The sequence below is a fragment of the Adelges cooleyi genome, unplaced genomic scaffold (assembly GCF_023614345.1).
Source record: "Adelges cooleyi isolate 19-005CV unplaced genomic scaffold, UGA_ACOO_1.1 ACOO_flye_CR_arks_rails_tigmint_CR_PRNA_23, whole genome shotgun sequence".
Lineage (NCBI taxonomy): Eukaryota > Metazoa > Arthropoda > Insecta > Hemiptera > Adelgidae > Adelges > Adelges cooleyi.
This window is the reverse complement of record NW_026095893.1, coordinates 1,300,173-1,323,503: the sequence shown is the minus strand read 5'-3', so window position 1 is coordinate 1,323,503 and position 23,331 is coordinate 1,300,173. Positions and strand designations below refer to the sequence as shown.

The 23,331-nt window shown below is 28.1% G+C and overlaps 1 protein-coding gene across 3 annotated transcripts; it reads right to left on the bottom strand.

The window, feature by feature from the left end:
- Positions 1–9,620: 9,620 nt before the first annotated feature.
- On the bottom strand, positions 9,621–21,968 carry LOC126835197 (uncharacterized). 3 transcript variants are annotated; one of them, XM_050567580.1, is made up of 12 exons: positions 21,800–21,968; positions 21,071–21,140; positions 20,970–20,999; positions 20,812–20,874; positions 20,370–20,423; positions 19,996–20,025; positions 19,878–19,907; positions 19,674–19,724; positions 19,390–19,419; positions 10,458–10,550; positions 10,026–10,112; positions 9,621–9,898 (listed from the first exon to the last, which is right to left on the bottom strand). In XM_050567580.1, exons 2-12 carry the CDS (start codon positions 21,132–21,134, stop codon positions 9,660–9,662), a joined length of 771 nt encoding a protein of 256 aa, XP_050423537.1. In that variant the 5' UTR covers positions 21,135–21,140; positions 21,800–21,968; the 3' UTR covers positions 9,621–9,659. The 3 variants fall into 3 exon arrangements, with proteins under 3 accessions (XP_050423537.1, XP_050423538.1, XP_050423539.1); XM_050567581.1 differs by lacking the exons at positions 19,390–19,419; positions 19,674–19,724; positions 19,878–19,907; ... (1 more) ...; positions 20,370–20,423; positions 20,812–20,874 and adding exons at positions 11,220–11,249; positions 11,461–11,511; positions 11,657–11,686; ... (1 more) ...; positions 12,110–12,163; positions 12,247–12,309; XM_050567582.1 differs by lacking the exons at positions 19,390–19,419; positions 19,674–19,724; positions 19,878–19,907; ... (1 more) ...; positions 20,370–20,423; positions 20,812–20,874 and adding exons at positions 11,220–11,249; positions 11,461–11,511; positions 11,657–11,686; ... (1 more) ...; positions 12,110–12,163; positions 12,247–12,309 and having other exon boundaries at positions 10,458–10,547.
- Positions 21,969–23,331: the final 1,363 nt, after the last annotated feature.

Here is a 23,331-nt window from a genome sequence, read left to right as displayed (position 1 = left end):
TTGTCTCGGGACCTAAATATCTACCGAAACAGTAAAATCAACATTTTTTGTTCGTTGTGTTTCTTTATGTTAGTTTACATAGCTGGTTTACTTTTTCAATATTATTACATATTTACATTATAATGACGTGGAGCTTTAATAATTTGTTTTAGTGTTTTACAACCAAAAACATTTTTACTAAATAATTTCTGGACTGGGGGTCATTCTGAAATTTTCGTGGAAAATTCGTGTTACGATTTCTCGTCATCGACATAAAAACCGTCATAAAGATAAAGATTTATTTATTGAATAATAAATATGTGTGCCAAGGTTCTATAAAACATATCTGTTCATTGCCGCCGCCGCCACCATATAATGCGTTTTGTCTACAGCTGCTGAAAATGTACACGTGGACAGTGCACACATTGTATGTTAATATATAAATATATATATATAACGTGATTCATCCATTGAAAAAAAAAATAATATTTACCACAAACAATTCTTCAGCAGCTTGTATTGGAATAAACGGTGTAAACCGTGTGCTGATATATCGAAGGCGGTTTCTAATTAGTTGATTATTATACTTGCTACACTACGAAGGATAAAATACAAAGAAAAACTTTTAACTACAAAAACTAGTTCGTTATTCGGGCTATATTTGCTATCCGTATCCCAGTATTACCGATACGGAAACGGCTACTTGGTTTTTCAGGCAGGGAGGTATGGTGTTTTTTGAAAATATGTCTATCACACATTTATTTTCAAACCAGTTTTAAAATTTATTTTTGTCACAAATTACAGAAACATTGCCAATTGTAAAAAATAAAAAACAATCCACTGTCCTAAACTTGAAACTTTATTAACTTCAAAAATAGTTCTCCAAAACTGGTTAAAAAAAATTTACCATTACGGACCGCCATTACCCTCGACCTTGCGCCCTATATTTTGCCATTTTAATACAGGCGACCATCCGACCATCTTTTGTGTGGGTCCGTTTCAACTCCAAGTTGACCAAATATTTAATGGTCCAACCCAGGTCAGAGTGTATACATATATATTGTATAATTTTGTATTTTATTTAGCGACCTTAATTTAGAATAAAACATCTGGTAGCCTACAACTGAAAGTTAGATTATTTAACAGTGTGACCACTCGTTCTAGCTCCTCGGGCGATATATTAAATCAATAAGGGAGACTTTAAGGCTACTTAAACGTAGAAGTGGACTTGCCAACCGTTTTCCTGTAGGAATCCGTCAATTTTAGCCTTATCGACGGCCCCTTTATCTAGCTTAGCTACGCATCCAACCTTTTTTTTTTTGTTCGACCTCCTCATAAGAAGAGTGAAAGGCTTAATGGGCGAAACTCACATTTTCATAATTTAAAATCTAAACAATACTTAAAAGCTATTTATGAGTATCGAAAAATGAGTAATTACTTTCATCTGATGACGAAAATGATGACTATTGTGATTTACTATATTTAAATGATTTGCTATTGTGTATACTGTATGGGTTCTTTTTAGATGTCTTTCAAGTAATAAAACTATACATTAATACAGAATTAGTACAATGCACAGCTCATTGCCATAAGTTGACTGCAAATATTTTTTTGATATTTCATATTGCGCGATTTGATTTGAACTGTACTTGGCAAGCAATAATTAAGAAATAACACATTTCGCGAAGTAGTTATCTAAAACAAAAACATAACAAACAAATTGATTTTAGTACTCGTTTTATAATTTAACAATAACGGCTCTGCCGTTTAAATTAAAGATGATTTGATGTTTCCAAATAAAGATGCTCTGATATTTGGAATATTACTAATAAATTACACGTCGACATGAAACTAAACGGCGGATGCAAACTTTTCGCACTATTATATTATGTAAAAAGCAATTGGTTACCTCAATGGCAAACAGACACCCCTTTTTTAAGGCCGGAATCCGTAAGTTCGCCCACTATTATAATGTAACTGATGGGTTACCGCTGCCACCAGATGATTTAAATGGATAGGCCGGACAAAAAGAAGGTGTTTTCGAAAAAGAAAGAATAACCAATATGTTTATTGAACTAAAATAAACTGTAGATTTTTATTATTAAACTTATACTATTAAATACGGATTACACTTTTAAAATTAAACTTAACTCTAAAGAGGTTCTGCTATAATGTACTACTGAATTCCGACTGACTAACTAGGCGATTTGCTCGTGTCAACCGACGGGCCCAGGACACCCGACACCAAAGGTTTCGACATAACCACGATAGCACTTGCAATCGCATATTAATATTAATACCAATATAATGCTACATAGAGCATTCCAAACTATTATGAAATATGCTACACTACAATACATTTATATAATAAACCTATATATATTATATCTTTATATATAAATTTATTCTGTTCGTGTGTAATTATACAAACTCCTCCTAAACGGCTGGACAGATATTTATGAAATTTTGTGTGCGCGATTAGGTGGATTCATAGAACATGTTTTTAATTTTAAATTAATTAAAATGATTAATTATGATTATCAATAGTGTCAATAGTTATTAATACATCTCTATGGTTTTTCATACCACAGGGATACAGTGATCCGATCAGCTGATTGTATGTCTATTCTAATTAGTGATGGGAATCCGAAAATCCAGATTTTTCAAAAAAACGCTTTTTAAGTAATTTGAAAATCATATAATTGTTAAATACTATTACAATATAAAGATGTGTACCTAAGTAAAATTTTTTGATAAACATTTTTAAAAAAACTCTGAACTTTGTCTATAAAATGCTTTCGGATTTCGGATTCCGGATTTTCGGATTTCAACAAATCCGAAATTCAAAAGCAGTTTACTCTTTGGTGTTTTGTTTTATTTTCACATATTTATCAAAAATATGTTACTTAGATATAGAGCTTTATATTGTAAAATTATTTAACACTTATATGATTTTTAAGTAGCTTAAATAGCGTTTTTTTGTGAAAATCCGGATTTTCCGATTCCCATCACTAATTCTAATACACGGGCAACGCCGGGTCGGGACAGCTTGTATATGTAATATATATATATACATATATAATATAAGTAAAATAAAAACTACAAAAAATCATCCGTTGCCCATTTAACACGATTGACATAATACGCCACTACTGCCTTCGTTGATAACATTTAGTGTACTATTATCATGGAAGAAAAACGAATAACGGTCAACATTTAAATTATTTCTTTACCTATATTAAATGATTATATTAAATTATAACTTATACTTATAAATTAGGTATATTGATATTATTATGTAAGTCATTATGAACTATATCCATTTTATCACTTTACGAGTGTGCGTTTTTAATTAAAGAATTGATAAATATCAAACTAAAATTTGCAATAAAGATAAGAACCTAACTAAAGGCAATATTTTTTAATAAATATAAAATAAATAAATACAAAATTTCTCTTGGCGGATTTTTGGTAAAATCGCTGTTGCTCTACATATTCTACATATATTTTAAAGGTTATGTAACATTTATTTCTTATCACGTGTTATCATTTTTTTGAAGAACCGCGAAAATAAAAAAAACAACTATGTTTAGTTATTATCGTACGTTAACTGAAACTATTTAAAGTTGCTGCTCATTCCCTATTTGTAAACCATCCAAATTATCTTGCAAACGTATACCATAAACAGATCAACGAGGAAAAAGTTAAAATTTGCAACAATCAGTTAGATTTGCATTGAAGCGTTTTTGTAAAACGAACACATTTTTTTGAAAAAATGAATCGATAACACCAACATATTGTTCACACAGTTGTAGCAATAACATCGGTGAATATGAATTCGGAACAAACGTTAGCTAAAACTAAACTGGTAGGTAGATACATTATATCTGTTCGTATTGTAAACAGTAGAATAAAACTTGGTAATAGGTGACCTACTTGTACACCTACTAAAATTTTAGAAAACACTAAAAGCATACTATAAAACGGTCATATCATAACTAATTTTGGATAGATAAGATAGTTAAAGGCGTATTATGCTAGTAATTAAAAAAAAATTATTTTAAATGGAATGAATGCATCAATGCAAATATCTTCGACTCGATTTTTTTGTAATTGTGTTCGTTAAAAGACCGAGGATATTAGTTACAAAAATGTATAATTGTATTAGCTACATTGTATTTATACACGCTAATGTAAGGCAATGATGAAGAAGTAGAATTGTTTTTTTTTAGACACGACAAAAGTTCACCTTTTAAACAAGATAAAAAGAAACTTCTGAATTGATAAAACATAGAATATGTTTTGCCGCTGTCGAGTACCAAATAGTCACAATTTTCAATTTTAATCTCTTGTCTCTGCTATATCACATCACCAACTTTTGTTTCACGATGACTTCGGTGAAAGTAACATAAATTCTGTGGTAAAAATCATAAATGCGTAGCCATTGAACGGGAAATGGGCTTAGTCTTCACTGCATTCGTTGAGCTTATCCAGAATGGCAGTGTTATCAATTCGATTTTCATTGTAATTGCATAATATCAACATTTGCCGATTACTGATAATAAACAAAACCAGAAAGCCAATTGACACATTGTATTCGAATAATAGTGTAATATTGATACATATCATTTGTTTTTAGATTAAAAAAATAATTTTGATACTAAATTATAATCGTCCGTTAACTGTAACTACTAAAGATTGCTGCACGTATACAATTTCAAAACCATATAAACGTTATTCGTACGTCACAAATAAATTCATGGTAAATTTCGAAATGTAAGTTTAAGTCGACGCGTCTTTATAAAAAAACGTTGGTTTATTTTCAAATAGATTGACAACACCAACTATTGTTTTGCCGTTGATTATACATCGTGGAACACATCTCTTAAAAACTAAACGCCTAGATATATTATATCTGTGAATATTGTGAGCAATTAAAATCTCATGAATTTACATTCACTCTTATGGATATCAAAGAATTTAAATTCTATCTTTAAGCGTTAGTTCTATTCATCTAAATTGTATATTAAAAACCATTTATTTTGAATTTTCAATAGACAGTCGCAGCATTAGATTATTAAGAAAATCTTTATTGATATGAAATATGTATAATAAAATTATGTGATATAATTTTGGAATTCATCAATTTGCGTTAAGTTAATTTCCGGCAGTTTTTCTTCTTTCAGGAAACCTAATTTTCTGTAGTAATTATTGATGACCCTGTTTATTAGATTTTCAATTTCCAATTGAGCGTCTTCAACGGAATGAAAGATAAAGACCTGATTCACACTCAAAGTCTGAGGTTCGCTTGTGTTTGCGGTTTGTGGCATCACGCAGTATTCGTTTGTAAAAATTATCAATTTTCTTACTATATGAAATTTGAAAAATTTTTCCAATACACTGGGAATTCTCGAAATTTTCAAATTGTATTTATAACGGTTATAGTCGTTGTAATGTTTTAAAGTTTGCTTCACGTTACGGATTAGAATGGTACTTTTCATTATTAGATCTATATTTGAATCCGTCGGGCCTTCGTGTAATTTGTCAAGCGATTCTTCTAGAAATCTCAACGCATCGGTGATACAGTCAAACATCAGTTTACTGTTTCCCGTTTGACCCAACGCTAAATCGAGAAAATCCCAAAAACTCTCATAGCCGAAATCAGGTTTAGCTCTCGGTTTTTTTACTAAGTTTGTTTTATGACGATACCTTCTGATACGGATTACGTTACTTGCACGTTTTCCCCTGCGTGAGATTTCGTGTAGAATCAATCGAATGAAGCATAAATAATCTAAGATAGCCCTCGCGTACACACATTCCATCAATCGAGCCGTCATTGAGTATTTATCGTAGACATTTTCGTCGGTTACGTAGAAACTATCGGGCTCTTCGATGGGTATAAACAGATCAATGCCAGAAAATGAATTTGTAGAGCACTGGTGTTTTCCTCTGATGTAGTCGATCCGACTCCACCCAGGATGACTTAGTATGGCGTTGAGTCTGTAAATTAGATCTTCATTGTGGTTACACGATAACAACATCTGCCAACTATTACTGACTATTAACAATATCATAAAGCCGTTTAACACGCTATAAAACATTTTGTTTAAATACTGCTGTATTATTCTTTTTTTTTAATAAAATTGACAACCATGTTTAGCAATAAGCGTACGTTAACTGAACTACTTAAGGTTGCTGCTCATTCCCTGCTTGTAAACCTTACAAACAGGTTTTGAACGTATTTCGCAAAAAACGTTTGTTTACCTTAAATAAACTGAAAATAACGCTGTACTTACATTGATATTTTGTATTTGGAGAGCTTTGGTTGGTTTTTAGTTTTGGTGCGAAGATAATAAAAATTCTTGAATATTTTAAAGTCTTTGATTTAAAGTAGGTTGTTAACAATAAATTTTCAGTACCATTATTCGATTAATAATAATTTTGCGTTATTAAATAAAAATCAATGAAAATATACGATTTTAGTGGCCAATGACGGCTTGGACCACTAGGTGACTACTATATTATAACTATACATACCTATGTTTGCGGTATTCACGTCGCGTGATAACATTGTTCATCTACAAGTAGCTTATTTTGTTTATTTAAAGCTATTTTCTTGTACTTGAGGTCCAGGACTCACTACCATGTAACGCTACACATAAACATATGTTTTAATAAATAGCATTCTAATTTTAATCGATAAGTGTCTGCTTGTTAAGAGATTTTGTTGCCTAATGAAAGCTTGCTTGGCCAACGCTAGTATTCTTTGTATTTCTGGTGTGCATAGGCTATCCTGCGTAATGCGGTTAACTAGGTAGCAAAATGATTTGACTTCTTCAATAGGTGTGCCATGTAAACTGACAGTTCTTTGCATTTCTTTTCCATGTTTGTCTACTATTAGCATTTTTGTTTTTTTGGCAATTATTTTTAACTGAACTTGTTCTAGTGCTATTGATAAATTTGTCAACATATTACTCAAATCGCGCTCGCTTTCGGCTACTATGGCTATATCGTCTGCGAACCTTATACTGTGGATTTGTCTTCCTTTTTACTTTCACACCTTTCGTTTTTGCTTTAAATTTTTCAACGACGCTTTCAATAAATATATTGAACAGCAAAGGTGACACAGAGCAGCCTTGTCTCACTCCTTTCCTAATCAATGCGCATTTTTTAACGGGTTTTATTTCAATTTGGGCTTTTTGTTGTTTGTATAATTGGAAAATAATACGTCTATGCCTATTTGTCTCATTGTTTTAAATAATCTTTTCCAACTGACGTTATCGGATGCCTTTTTAATGTCGACAAACGCTATATAAGTGCTTCTATTCATATCTATTCTCCTCTCCAATAATACTCTCAATGCAAGTAGCGATTCCCTTGTTCCTTTTCCGGGTCTAAAACCGAATTGATCGTCATTAATATTGTTTTCCACCTTATTTTGTACCCTGTTTTTTATTAAGTTTAGCAAAATTTTCTATGTATGCGATATCAAAGACAATGTCCTATAATTAGCGCATTCTGTCGCATTACCTTTTTTTAGGAATCGTGACTAATTTACTAATCGTAAAATCATTTGGTATATTTCCTGTAATATAACAATCATGTATTATTTCACATAAGATCTTCTTCATTTCTTTATCGGCATTCTTCAATAGTTCGCTTTTCATTAAATCCGGTCCTGCTGCCTTATTGGTTTTTAAGTAGTTGCAATGCAATATCAAATTCCCTCTTAATGATCGATGGTCCTTCAAGTCTATTCCTACTTCATCTTCTTGTGTACGCTCAACAAATATCAAAATTAAAGGTACTTATAATAATATATTATCTAAAATAAATAGAGTATTTTGAATTACTTTTGATGATATTTTAATTAAAACTTTTATTTTAGTTTACAGTATTATGCCGTTGTTTCTTAGAAGAAACCTATCAATGTGTAGTTTTAACATATTGGTATCTGAATACAAAGAAAGAATATAACAATTTCTATGAAAAAATTGAATCTTCAATCATCGTTTACTGTACACTAATAGTTAAGATAATGTGTTTATTAATATAGGTGCATTGTATAATTTTTTGCATTAGAAAAAAAAATTAATCGTTTTTTTGTTATTTATAAACATAAAAAATGTTTTTACATAATATGGTTTTTTAGATTAACAATTAATCATACTTGTATAACTATAACCATTTTATGTGTATGTTGATATTTGTTGCTTTACCATATGATTATTTAAGTATCTATGAAGCTTATTTAAATTTGTTTAGTATATTCAATATTATTATGGACTAGCTCCCCTTAATTTGATATTTGTTATTGTCTGCATCTACCACTACTACCAACCGCAAATTTGATAAATTATATTATTGTAGTCAATCAGTCTAAGCCAATTCCATCGATACATTGTCGAATGTCGAGTCGTATTTAATTTTCAGTAACTTTATAACTGTTTTATTCTAAGGTATAATATATAAGATCGCCAGTTTACAATAGTTTAGTTAGTTGCTATGAATTCATCACTAATATTTCTAAAATATGTTAATGTCTTAATCCAAATCTTGAAATTGTTTTCATCATGGCATAGTTTTGGCATTAGCTATTGCAGAAATGATTGTCATCTTTCTAGTGGTTTGCGATTAAGTTTTTATAAGTAATATAGTGAATAAAATGATAAAATACAAAATAGAAAAAATATAAACTATTGGTTGAAGTGTAAAAAAATAAATTAGTTTAAAATAATATTTAACCAATCCTTGAAGGCCAAAAAAAGGGATTTTAGTTTTTTTTAAATGGCAACATATTATGTTTTTAATTACATACATGTGTAGACAAAAAATTAAAAAATATTTTAGCGTTTGAATTTTTATTTATTACTTCATTTGATATGACTTTATAAAGATTTGATTTTTTGACAGTATTTCTTAATATTTTCAATCGTTACTACAAAGACGAGTAGTTTTATTACACGCATAAAAATAATTTGATAAAGTGGGTTTGTAAAACCAACCTGTGTATCTGTGTTGGAATAGGTAATCTGTAGATAAGAACCGTTTGTCTATCATTATTTCAAAGTCTTTTATGCCAGTAACTTTTTTTTTTTGGTAGAGTGTTATCGTCAAATGGACAATGCGAACATAAATATGAACTTTTTGTACTACCGGTTTTGGAAAACCGAAGAAACATGATAACTATTAAGAGAAAATGTAGATTAACAAAATCATAGCTAATGAACAAAAAAATGAAAATTCAAAATTCAAACGCTAAAATATTTTTTTTATTTTTTGTCTACAAATGTATGTAATTAAAAACATATGTTGCCATTTAAAAAAAACTAAAATCCTCCTTTTTGGGCCCAAGGATTGGTGATAAAAATTTTCAAAATATTGAAAAATATAGAACAATGTGTACCGAAAAATCTTGGAAAAAAATATTGTTCAAAATATTAATATAAACCGAGAAAATGAGTGTGTTGTCCTTAATGAATCACTCTGTATAAAAAAAAACAATCAGCCGGTATATTGAAAATATTAACTGTCTGTTTAAATTAACACATAAGCAATACATGTGATTATAATCATGAGTATAACATTTTATTGTGAATTACATTAATTTGTAAATTAACAACTTCGATAAAAGTGCTTAATTCAAATATTATTTAAAAAAAATGAAATGTGTATAAATATCATAACAGTTCCTTGAGTCGTTGTACTTCATTGCCGATGACTTGGCACCATTGACCTTCAATTTGTCCGTATGTTTTATATGTTTTATTCTCTCTATCAAAGTTGTCATCTTTTAGGGTACAAGTATCATCAGGGTTTATCTGAATATGTTTAATATGTGACTCTGGGGATTTTGTGCTCATGAACAATGCTATCAAATGACACATGCATGATAATGATAATTTCTTTTCAGGTCCAGCTATAAAATTAAAAAAATAGTCAACATTTTTAGTAAATTATTCTCAATAAAAAAATTTAATTTCTTATTTAACCCTATAAGACACTGAGTGGTGTACGATAAAATTATCACCCTGTAAAAAATTTACCCAATGCTCTGATGATTTTATTTTCGAAAGTGTCTGTGCCAAGATGTCTTCTCTCATTTATAAGATTGGTCACATTTTCTGGTTTTCCTGCAAAAGTTAATAAACAACCGTGTTGATAAAATATAACAATAATCTAAAATAATTTAGATGCTTCATGCTGGTAATAGTTTTTTAATTGCATTGCATTCTAAAGAACTTTGATAGTAATATTTTTGCTGTACAACCAGCCAATAGTATTGAAGCTTAAACAAAACATTCTTACTTAATTCAAATTTCATAATAAAAGGTTTAAACGAATATTTTAATACTTAAATAACGAAAATCTTCACATAATGCATTCGTTCAACCGGCTCTTTGATATGATACCAAAAAAAAGACCTGACTTGCCAAAGAAATTGTTAAAACTAATTATAAATCTTTATTAGTATTTACTTATTATCCGGTTCAACATATTTTTTAAAGCAATCCCAGTAAATTTTCTTCTTTTTGCTCCGAGCTCTTCCAAAACTAACTTACTAAAATCTACTGAAATTATAAAATGACCGTGTCGATAAAAAAAAAATTAATAATAATTCTCAAAATTATTAATATATATATATATATATTATATAATACTGTAAAGATGTACATGTTTTTTTTATATGCATATGAATTCAATGAACTCCCTTCTCCTCCTTCTCCTTGATCCTAAATATTTAGAGTCGACCAACCTTGTACTTAACTTATCCATTCAACACTATCTCTACGTCTTTCACGCATACACCAGCAGACATGATTACATAATACATTGCATCTAACCACTTTTTTTTCGTTCGTCCTCCTCCTCCGAAGAGTTAAAACTGGAAGAGTGTAACTTGTATGGGGACGAAGCATACAAAGGCTGAGGTAAATATGAAAAAAGCAGTCCCCTAACATTGTGGTTTTTTTTTGGTCGAGTCACTAGTATTCATTTATCGAAATGGTGTAATCAGAAATTGTTTATATTTATATTTATAATTTTTTCTTTTTCATTGAGTTAAAAATGTATTTACACAAACATGGATTTCGAAATATCACCGTAAATTGGTATAAAGTCTCATTCTACCTCGCCAATTAAATGTTTATTATAGTTTGTCTTAAAAATGTAAAATATAAATAAATTAAATTTAAAACCTAAACTACATTTAAAGGCTAATTACGATTATCGAAAATTACTTTCGTCTGGAACTTCAGGAACAGGAATATCTGTAACAAATATATCAAATAACAATCACTCTAAATTGAAAATAATTAACTAAAAAATTAATGCGAAATAAACGATATCAAGTATATTTTTAATTATGGTTAATGCAAAAAACATAAAGCGATAATATGATTTAAATGTAATTTGTTTTTTATCGTTTTTCTTTAGGGTACAGGAATAAAAGTATTTAAAAATGTTAAATTTTATATTTACTTAATTCCAATTGTATTTCGTCTCGAACATCTTTTTGGAGTAGCATTAATGCTGTAAATTTACATAAAATAAATTTGAAAAATGTATTTCTTGTGATTGATGAAACCATAATGACGTATGTATTATTAAAATGTTTTGTAAAAAAAATACATTTTGTGTAAATTATTGTAAGTAAGGAATAAATATATGTAGTTACCACCCCAGTTGAGACCAAAGGATGGGTATTCTGAAATTAATACAAATTCATTGAGTACTTAAGTATCAGACAGCTGCGTGGAAATATTTCCAATATGATTATTCATAATTATTACCCGGTACAACGAGCATAGTATTCAGAAAACCTGAAATTGACATTGTATAAATTAATAATACTGGATTTAATTATCTATTCTGTTGTAAACCGGGAGAAGAATTTAAAGGAAGATAAAACATGGGTGATAGTAAATTGGAAGAAATGCGCTCGGTTCGATTATGGTAAATAAATAAAATATTATAAAAATAAAATTGCTGAATTGATTCTAGCGAGAAATGTGTAATTTATATTACATTTTATACATTTTCACAAGGTGAATACAAATTGTAAATTTTATATATTTTTCAAACACTTTTTTTCTTCGTTTTTTTTTTTTTTTTTTATAACTATAACTACCTAAAAAATATTCTTCATTCTTTATAATTTTTTTAATTACATGCTCTAATCCATCTGGAATAAAATAATAAACCGATAATTACATTAAAATAACGAAACAATTAAATAGTAGTACATTAATTTTAAATATATCTTACTTAATACAATTATATTTTTTATAGTAAAATTATTCATGTTAAATGCAAGCTCGATATGTGCGTCTGTAGTACAGAATTAAAAAAAAATGTATAAAAAAATAGTACTTTAATAAAAGAAAAAAATATTACTTGTAACGGCAACTTCCTTCATATAATCCACTGTAAAAAAAAAAATGTTGATTTTTTGAAATTTACAATTACTTAAAGTGTGAAAAAAAAATAATTACTTTTAGTAGTTATTGATGAAACATTAACAATGACAAAAGATATGATAAAAAACGAAAGTTTCATTTTTTTCTGTAAATAATAATAAACATAAAAACAATTAACATTAGTCACAGTCGCCACCAAAGTTGTGAATGTTTTGGTATTGCATGTCAATTTTTTATTTTACAAATACCTATTTTCTATTTTGTTTTGACAAAATCTACGTTAGAAAAAATAAGGTTGTAGGTACAAAATGAAAATGTTATATCTAAAATACGCATTCAAAAAAATATATTTTTATATTTACCTATATTACAATTTACAAGCGTACATACAAATTCAATGATGTACAGTGTTACTTACTTAAATAATTATATGTATTAAACTTTTTAGAAAATCCGCTTGTTTAATTGTATTGACGTGACTATGAACATATATATCGCCCGAAACAGTAAAATCTAAGTATATTTTGCAGTGTGCATTTATATTTGTTTACATAGCTGGTTTATTTTATTAATATGCTTTCATGTTTACATACATTACTCTGACGTGGAGTTTTAATAATAATTTTCTTTAATGTTTTATATAGAATAATTTTCACTGAATGCCTATGTCATTTTATCAATACAAAAATCATATTTGTTTTGTGATCCCTCGGTAAACCAATTGGACCAAAGATATTTTAATGTTGTGTACATTATGAGTTGAGTAAAATCAACTGAAAATAGACTTTTTGATTGAGATTATAATGGTATATGGAATAAACATTTATTCACAAACAGTAAAATTGAAAGATATTTGGCAGTGTGCCTTTATATTAGTTTACATAGCTGGTTTATTTTTTCAATATGATTACATATTTACATAATACTGACGTTGAATTTTTAATTATTATCTTTTAATGTTTTACATAAATTCATTTTCAATAGATTATTGTCTGTGCCATTTTATCGATAAAAAAATCATATTTTCTTTGGGATCCTTCGATAAACAAATTGGACCAAATAAATTTGAATTTTGTACACATTTTGAGTAAAGAGGCCGGCAGCATGGTTTTTACAAAAAAAAATATTAAGTTAAGATTTCGAAAAAATGGCGGAATTTGATACTTTCAAATGTTGGATTTTAAGTTTAAAATTCGTTCGAAAAAGAAAATTGAAAATCGGCTTTCTAAAAAACCTAGAAAGTTTGTCAACAAATTCATACATATTTAAAAAATTAAAATTCAACATTAGGAAGTATGTCAAATTTAGCACCACAAAAACTCAGGCGTGCCCCGACCCTCTTAAGCAGTAGATTTACCAAATTCTCACGGTATATATAGAGAAAAACTTTATCTATGGGGTGGCGGTTTTATTTTTTTGATATGTATACTTAATATTTTTTTGTAAATACCATGCTGCGGCCCCCTTAAGAAAAATCGACAAAATATTTAGACTAGACTATTGGAAATTTTATTATGTAATCAAAAACGTTTTAATACATTAAAAAAAAAACTCAAAATATAAAAAAAATTATTCTAAGATATTAAAATTTCTTATAAAATATTTTGGAATATAAAAATGTTTGTTGTCTGTTTACAAATATCAAGAAATCGTTGTACCTAATACAATTATGTGCTTAAAAATTAATTTTAGTCCATAATAATTTTTACCACACATACTAACATATCGTAATTAACAATTTAATCAAACTCTTTTCGGACACCTGTTAACTGTTGATTTACTCACACGTAGCAATTTAAAAACTGACTATTATAGTCAAATGCGATTTTTTTCTTTAATAAAAAAATAGGATAACGGGTAAAAAACAGGGTAAAACACAATATATTCGACCACAAAATATACAAATTACGTATAATACAAAATTATACTAACTAACTAGTATAATCTTTGGGTAGTGTTACCTTGGTCGAGCTTATCGGCAGGCTGTCCGGGAACCGTCCACGTGCTCTTGTATTGGTAACAATATAACCTCAGGTTGTTAGGGTTTGTAATGTATTATGTAGACGACACGTTAAGTACGATAATAAATACTATTTGGTTGTTTATTGATTTAAACAAGTTTAATTGAAATGATATTTAGATGAGATGTGTAATATATTATGTTAAATGGCTATTGTTAATGTTATACAGGGTGTGCCATTTTAAAATACTAATCGATTTTTCTCCAAAAATACTAATCCAATCAAAAAGTTGTTTGCTAGAGACTTTTAGAATACAAAGGGGGACGTAAAAAAAAAATAAAAAAATATTGTCCAAAATTCAAAATGGCCGACTTACGGTCAAAAACATGTTTTTTTAAAATGGAAACCATGTATTTTTTGTTAACCAAACAAATGTTCTTATCAAAACTAACAACTTTTGTAGGAAACATTTTTCGGTAAAACCCATTATTTGTAAATTAAGTCTCTTTAGCTATTTTTGGTTATGTTATTTTATTTTGATGCATATGGTAACCGTAGTTTTTGTTTTTGTGATACATAGAAAAGAGGATAACGTTAACGATAAAGATAATGATAATGTAATGGTAATAGTTATGATAATGTTAAAGACAAAGAAAAAGTAAAAGACAAAGACAAAGACAGAGATAAAGACAAAAACAAAGACAAAGATAAAGATACATTTTAAGAATGTCTTATTTGAGATGTTCGAATATGCCGCCATTGTTGTCCAAACATGCTGAACATGCTTCTCTCAAAACTATCTACAGTTGATAGAAGAACGTCTCTTGGAATTGATCGACATGCATTCCTAATCCGATCTTTCATGTTTCCGGTGTTGTTGGTGCATCACGATAGACAATGTCTTTAGTAAATGGAATGAGACAACATTTTTATTTTGAATCTATTCATCAGATTTCTTGTTTAACTATTACCAAACACACAACACATACCATAATTACCATACATACCACAGTTACCACACATACCACTGTTACCACACATGACACAGTTACCACACATATCACGATTACCATACATACCACGGTTACCAAACATACCACGGTTATCACACATACCACGGTTACCATATGCATCAAAATAAAATAACAAAACTAAAAATAGCTAAAGAGACTTAATTTACAAATTATGGGTTTTACCGAAAAAATTTTCCTACAAAAGTTGTTGGTTTGGATAAGAACATTTGTTTGGTTAACAAAAAATACATTGTTTCTATTTAAAAAAAACATGTTTTTGACCGTAAGTCAGCCATTTTGAATTTTGGACCATATTTTCTATTTTTTTTTCGTCCCCCTTTGTACTCTAAAAGTCTCTAGCAAACAACTTTTTGATTGGATTAGTATTTTTGGAGAAAAATCGATTAGTATTTTAAAATGTGAATTATTAATAATCATATTTTTTTTTTTATATAGCAAAATAGTAAAAATTGGTTTACGTCGTCCAAAATTTTACTGTAAATGATAGATTTCAACAGTTATTAAGACTCGCACTCTTGCACAAAATAATAGTTTACTTTATTGGAATTATTGTGTGATAAAAAGCAACATTCAGCTTTAAAACAGGATCTTTAAACAATGCCAAATGTGTATAATTATCATAATATTTCCTTAAGTGGTTGTACTTCGGTGCCGACGACTTGGAACCATTGGCATTCAATTTTTCCATATGTTTTATATGTTTTATTCTGTCTATCGAAATAGTCATCTTTTAGGGTACAAGTATCATCAGGGTTTAGCTGAATATATTTTATATGTGACTCTGGGTATTTTGTACTCATAAATAATGCCATCAAACAACACATCCAATGTAAAGATATTTCCGTTTCAGGTCCAGCTAGAAAATTAAAAAAAAGTTTTTAATTCGTCAAATAGTTTACTACTTCTATTTATAGTACAAGACACAACTACGTTACTCTACGAAAATAAAATATTAAAAGAATATGCACAATGTACTTATTGAGCAGCAATTTAAATGAAATAGAAATATGTGTTAATAGTATCTATACATTAACTATTAAAGTATACATTTGTATTCTAGTTATCATTTTTTTAGATAAGGTACTATCAATATACATTTAAAACCCCTAAAAATTAACAAAAATCCTTTTTCTCTAGAAGAAGTATAAACTTTCTCAGCACATTATTGTCAACACAACTATTTTATTGTTATTTGTTCTACCATTTACAGATTTACACCAAAAATTCTCAATTTAAAAAGTTATTGAAATGTGTGCGTTACCATTAAGTTTCAAAAGTTTCTATCAAATACACTAAGTTTGAGGGGGTGGGAAAACAAAAAAAAAAATGTGAAAAATTGAGACAACATTGTATAAAAACAATATGAAAAAAAAATTAATTTCTTATTAAACCCTATGAGATATTGAGTAGTTACCGATAAATTTATCACCCTGTATAATATTTACCCAATGTTCGGCTGATTCTATTTTCCGTGTCTGTACCGATACTTCTCTTATTTATAAGATTGGTCACGTTTTCTGGTTTTCCATTACCTGTAAAAGTTTTTAAATAACCGCGTTGATAAAAAATAATACAAATTTAAAGTAGTTTAGTTGCTTTATGCTAGTAATAGATTTTTAATTGTATTACATTCCAACTAACTTTGGTAGTACTATTTTTCTTGTACAACCAGTCATTAGCATTGAAGCTTGAACAAAGCATTCTTCCTTAATTCGAACTTCGTAATAAAATGTTAAACGAATATACTCCTATTTTAATAACCCAAGTGGTCAAATAATACAATGGTTCAATAGACCCTCTGATATGATACCAAACAACAGTGTCTAATAACCTAACATGGCTCCTCATAAATTATTCATAATTATATAAGAATATAGTTTCAATTTTACTGGCTATAATTTCGAAAAAAGGGGTCGGATTGAGTTGAAATTTACGAGGAATATTTTTTTGGTATACCCTTATGCGTTAATAGTCTCAAATTTAAATTATACTCATTTTCCATTCCCCCAAAGGGGGGGTGCAAGAATTTTTTTGTTTTTTTTTGGTGATTTTTATACCTAATTTTCATAATTGATCAATAGTTAGACAAATATGTATCCATGACATATTATACTTATCACTTTTATTTATAATAATTCCTATAGACTTGTGACCTGTAGAATCGGGTAAAATCACTTTCATATAAATGCTTTGATGCTAATTTGTAAACACTGCTAGGAAAGTATTAAAGTGAAGATACTTTCCTACTGTGCTGGTTTATACTTTGCTTGGTTTGGACTTTACTGGTTTAAAAATACCGATTCCCATCAAAGTTTTTATTTGAGAGCGATTTTATCAATTTCAGTTGTAATAGTTCCTGTAAACCGGTGACCTCCCCTACCCCACTGTGCCACGACCCCACTGTACTGGTTGTAATATATTGCAAAATAGTAAAAATTGGTTTACGCCGTCCAAAAATAAATGTTTACTTTGTTGTAATTATTGTGAGATAAAAAAATGTATTTATTTAATTGAACAATTAAGAGAACTGCTCTCCAACTATGAGCCTTTCAACGAGATTATATACTATACAAAAAAGGGTTAAAACCTATTATAACTCTATTAGTATTTACTTATGGTTTGATTCAATATATTTTTCAAAGCTATTCCAGTAAATTCTCTTCTTTTTCCTCCAAGCTCTTCTAAAACTAGTCTTTTAAGATCTGCAATAATTATTAAATGACCATGTTAATAAGAATAATAACTATTATTAATTTTATAATATAATATAATGTATATATATATATATAACACACACAATATACATAAAAATAATAACTATTTAAGTTAGTTTAGTTTTTCATCATTTAGTTACATAAAAAGCTATAGATAATTATAGTATTCTAGCATAGTTTAACTGTTTTTTAGTTATATTTATATGAATACAATCAATTTTCTTTTCCTCCTTTTCCTTGATTTCAAATATATTTTGGTGTTGTCCAACCTTGTACTAAACTTATCCTCACAAGACCGTCTTCACACCATTTTTGCATAAACCAGCAGTCCTCATAATATTTTCCATCGAATCCAACCACCTTTTTTTTCGTTCGTCCTCCTCCTTCGGAAAGTTAAATCTGGAATGCTGTAATGGGTGAACCACACAAAAGCTGAGGTTTATAAGAAAAAAGTAAATCCCAACATTTTAAAGGATTTTCTTTGATATTTGAACATATTGCGTATTTTTTGTTGAGACAAGAGTATTCATTAAGGGGAATGGAAAGCGCTATTTATTAAGGGCAAAGGATAGGCAATATTTGACAAAAAATTGATCTGGTAGCCATTTCTAATATGGCGACTAATTTTAAGGTGAAAAAAAGATTAAGGTTTTCTAGTTAAATTTTTTTTAAAGTTATTTTTCTCCGAGTTATAGCAAATTTTTTTATTCAAAATTACTTTTGTAGAAGTGATTTTCTGGCGCATCTATTGGACGAATTTTCATTTTTCTTTTTCTTGTGTAAAGCTTACTATTTTTTCTATGGGGGCTAAAAGGCCGATTTTTGATTTAGCAATTAGAAAATTAGTTAGATTGATTGGGGGAAAAAATGCTTATTGAAAACCAAAAAAAACTGTTAGACCCTTTTAGACCCTTACGAAAGATGTTTAAAATATTGCAAAGTAAAATTTTTTGAAATCGGTTCGGTAGACACTTCAGAAAGTGACTTTGCGTTATGGTCTTTATTTGTGAAAAAATTTTCTCTTACCTTTCTATTTTCCCTTAATATAATTCGTCAAGTAAAAAATTATCCATGTTTATATTCATATATTTTTTTTTCTTTTTCAATGAGGTAAAATTTCATTTACAAACATGACGTTTAAAATATCACCGTAAAATGGTATAAGTCTCATTCTCTCTCACCAACTGAATGTTTATTTCATTAAAAATGTACAAAACAAGCAAATTTCAACTCTAAACAGTACTTAAAGGAAATTTACGAATATAGAAAAATGTGTAATTACTTTCGTCTGGAACTTCAGGAACAGGAATATCTGTAACAAATATATCAAATAAAAATCACTCGAAAACTGAGAATAATTAACTGAATAATTACTGCGAAATATTGTAATGATATTAATTTCTTCCTAATAGCAACTAATGAAATTACGGTTAATTTTTATTTCGAATTATGGCCTATGCGAAAACATAAAGCAATAATATAATTGAACTTTAATTTAAACTTAATCGTTAAAGGAATAAGTGATTTTAATCATTTTCGCTAAAAACTGTTAAACTTTATATTTACTTAATTCCAATTGTATTTTGTCTCGCACACCTTTTTGGAATTCCCTTAATGCTGTAAATTTACATAAAAATTAAATTTTTATTATTTATTTCTTATGATTCAAACCATTATTTATGTACAGATAATATGTTTATTCTCTATGTGTATAAATAATAAATTTGTGTAAATTATTGTTAAAAATATGGAATATAAATATTTGGTTACCACCCAAGTCATGACAAAAAGCTAGATATTCTGAAATGAATACAAATACATTGTGTACTTAATGAATACCAAACAACTGTGTGGAAATATTTCCATTACATTCATTGAAAATCATTACCTGGTACAACTAACATATTATTCATCTCTTCTGAAATTATCATTGCAAAAATTAATAACATTGGATTTGATTTTCTATTCAATTACTAAAGATTTGGGTATTAGTAACTTGGAAGAAATGTGCTCGGTTCGACTGTAGTAAATAGATGACAAATTATGAAAAAAAAATGTCTGAACTGAACCAGATGTGGCGAGATTAAAATTATTAGATAAGACTGACAGAGCTAGCATTATTTTTTTTGTTAAATTGCCAAAAATTAATATTACTAATATGTTAAATTAATATTACTTGTAAATTTACACGAAATTGTAAATTGTATATAATTTTCAAATACTTTTTCACTACTTTTTTTATTATTTTATAACTATAACTACCTAAAGTATATTGTCTGCTCTCAATAATTTTTTTAATTACATGCTCCAATCCATCTGGAATAAACAAATAAAGGTTTGTGCTATTATAAAAATTTAAAACAAAATTGTAATAAACATATAAATAATTAGAATAACTAAAACTTGCTTACATCCTATTTTTAATGATAACTATTTAACGTTTCGCTACTTCTTCTGTTAGTTTGAATAATCACTGCCTAAAAGCTGTATGTAACTGCTAAGTGTATAAAATTATAGAAACCACTTATATGTAAATAATTTTTATAACTTTAATAAAACTCAAAGTATTTAAAACGTTGGTTCTATATTCCTCGTGCAGGGTTATAGAAACTATATAATTATTATTTTTATAAATAGTTCAACAACTAGATAAATATAACAAAACAATTATATATAGTAGTAAGTTAATTTTAAATATACTTACTTAATACAACTTTATCTTTTATAGTAAAATTATTCGTTTTTAAAGCAAGCTCGATATGTGCGTCTGTAGTACATAATTTAAAAATATATATATATATATAAACAGTATAATTATAATATTTTAAACATTATTTTCTTATAAAAAAAATTGTTACTGACTTGTAATGGCAACATCCTTCATATAATCCACTGTCAAAAAGTGAAATATTTTTTTTTTTTTAAATTTACAACTACTTCAAGAATAAAAATAAAGTAATTACTTTCAGTAGTTGTTGATGAAACATTTACAAAGATAAATGATATTAAAAAGCTATAAATTTTCATTTTTACCTGTAAATAAAAATAAACATAACAACAATTTATATTAGTCGGAGTCGCCACCAGAGTTGTGAAGTCTTTGGTATTACAAGTCTATTTTTTATTTGACAAATCCCACATTATTTCTCAGGCCACTAATATGATTTTAACATGACTATATATTGATCTGGAGGTCGTTCATTAATAATTAGCGTCATAGAACAGAGCAGTTAATAAATTAAAAATTCAATATTGCGTGCTATCCAAAATATCATTGTCATGCGATTTCATTAATCAAATGTTGCTTAAAACCCATAAAGCTATGTTTTCTTAAAAAAATATAAAAACTAAGTCGTTAATTGACGCTCTAAAAAAAATAACAATAAAATTGAATATTATATTATAAATACTGTTTCAGGTTTATTACACAGTAGTTTTTAGCTTTTGAGTAGGACTGAGTAATTGTTTATACCACGTTCTTGACTACTAAATAGGTGGTTACTATTCAATTTCCAACAGTTTTATTTATTTAAAAAACCTATTTTAAACACCTTACCAACATTTTTTTTTACTTTATTTATTACTTGAAGTATAAAAAAACGTGAAAAAATATGTATTCGAGAAACAAAAACTAAAATAAAATGTTGTTAATAAAATGAGCAATTATAAAAATGTAGTTTTATATATTTTACCTATATTATATGATTACAAGCGTGCATTAAACGTTTAAAGCTTGATAGTGTTAAGTAACACTATCATAGATACTTAAATTATTTAATGTATAAACTTTTCAGAATATGATCAGTTTGTTTGACTGTGTTGACGTGATTTTCTTGTCTCTTGTCTATGGAATTATATCGACCAAACAATTAAAATCGAAAGATATTTTGCAGTGTGTCTTTATGTTAGTTTACATAGCTGGTTTTATTTTTTTATTTTTTTTATGGTTACATATTTACAATACATTGACGTAGAGTTCTGACGTGTTTAATCTGTACACGGCCGGTTCGACTATTAACAAATGAAGTTGATTTTTAACGTTCTAACAATATTTAAATTTATTTCGTTTTTATTTCAAGCTCCAATCTATTGCCTTGATTTAAACTCAAGAGGCCGAACACCCTGAAAATGTTGGGAAAGAGTTGGCACTCACATCAGTTATTACATTAATTAAGCTTAACTCGAAATATACTACGATTCTTTCAGGCTTAAGAGCAGTTTCGTTTTTAAGTGATGTCATACTGACATTATGTATTATAATATACTCAATAATCGGACCGCGGAGATATAACGCTGAATGTCATAAAACATACTAAAAAAAATAGATAGGTACTAGCGAACGAATGTCGACAGATGGGTAGATACAAAGAACAGAACAATTTATATTTAAAAAAATACATCAAACTGTCTACATAATATGGTGAAAATATGAAGTGTCTGTTTAAATCAACACATAAGCAACAAATGTGATTATAATCACGAGTAAAGTTTTTTATTACAAATTACATTAAATAGTAAATTAACAACTTGGATAATAGTGTGGAATGCAAATATTATTTAAGTAGAAAATAATTTGTGTAACTATCATAATATTTCCTTTAGTGGTTGTAATTCGTTGCCGATGACTTGGCACCATTGTCCATCCATTTTTGCATATTTTTTATATTCACTTTCGAAGAATTCAACCTTTAGGGTACAAGTACCATCAGAGTTTATCTGAATATATTTTATATGCGACTCTGGAGGTATTGTACTTAAGTACAATACTATCAAATGACACATGCATGATAATGATAATTCCTTTTCAGGTCCAGCTATAAAATTTAAAAAATGTTTTTAATTCGCCAAAATTAGTTACTACCTACTTCTTTTTACAGTACAAAATACAACTACGATACTATAAAAAAAAAAATAGAATATGCATGGTGTCTTTATTGAGATGTTTTTTATACTAAATGGAAGTATGTGTTGGTAGTGACTAGATATTTTTATAAAAGTACAAATTTGTGTTCTAGTTATCATTTGTTATGTTTATTGCTAAAAATTAAATTTACAATTAGTAGTATTAATTTCATATTAAACTCTATAAGATACTGAGTGGTTCACTGTCAAATTATCACTATGTACAAATAGCATTTACCAAATGCTATAAAAATTGATGTCACATTGTACTAAAACAGTGGTTTACGATAAAATGACCACCTGTATAATATTTACCTAATGT

Bases quoted from the DNA above. Each gene is read 5' to 3' on its own strand.
- LOC126835197 (XM_050567580.1), bottom strand. From the start codon at position 21,134: ATGAAAATTTATAGCTTTTTAATATCATTTATCTTTGTAAATGTTTCA. The intron at 20,424-20,811 runs GTAAGTATATTT...TGTTTATTCCAG, and splicing joins AAAAGATAAAGTTGTATTAA to ATGGATTGGAGCATGTAATT. The intron at 10,551-19,389 runs GTAATTACACAT...TTATAATTTCAG, and splicing joins TCCTGAAGTTCCAGACGAAA to TAGATTTTAGTAAGTTAGTT.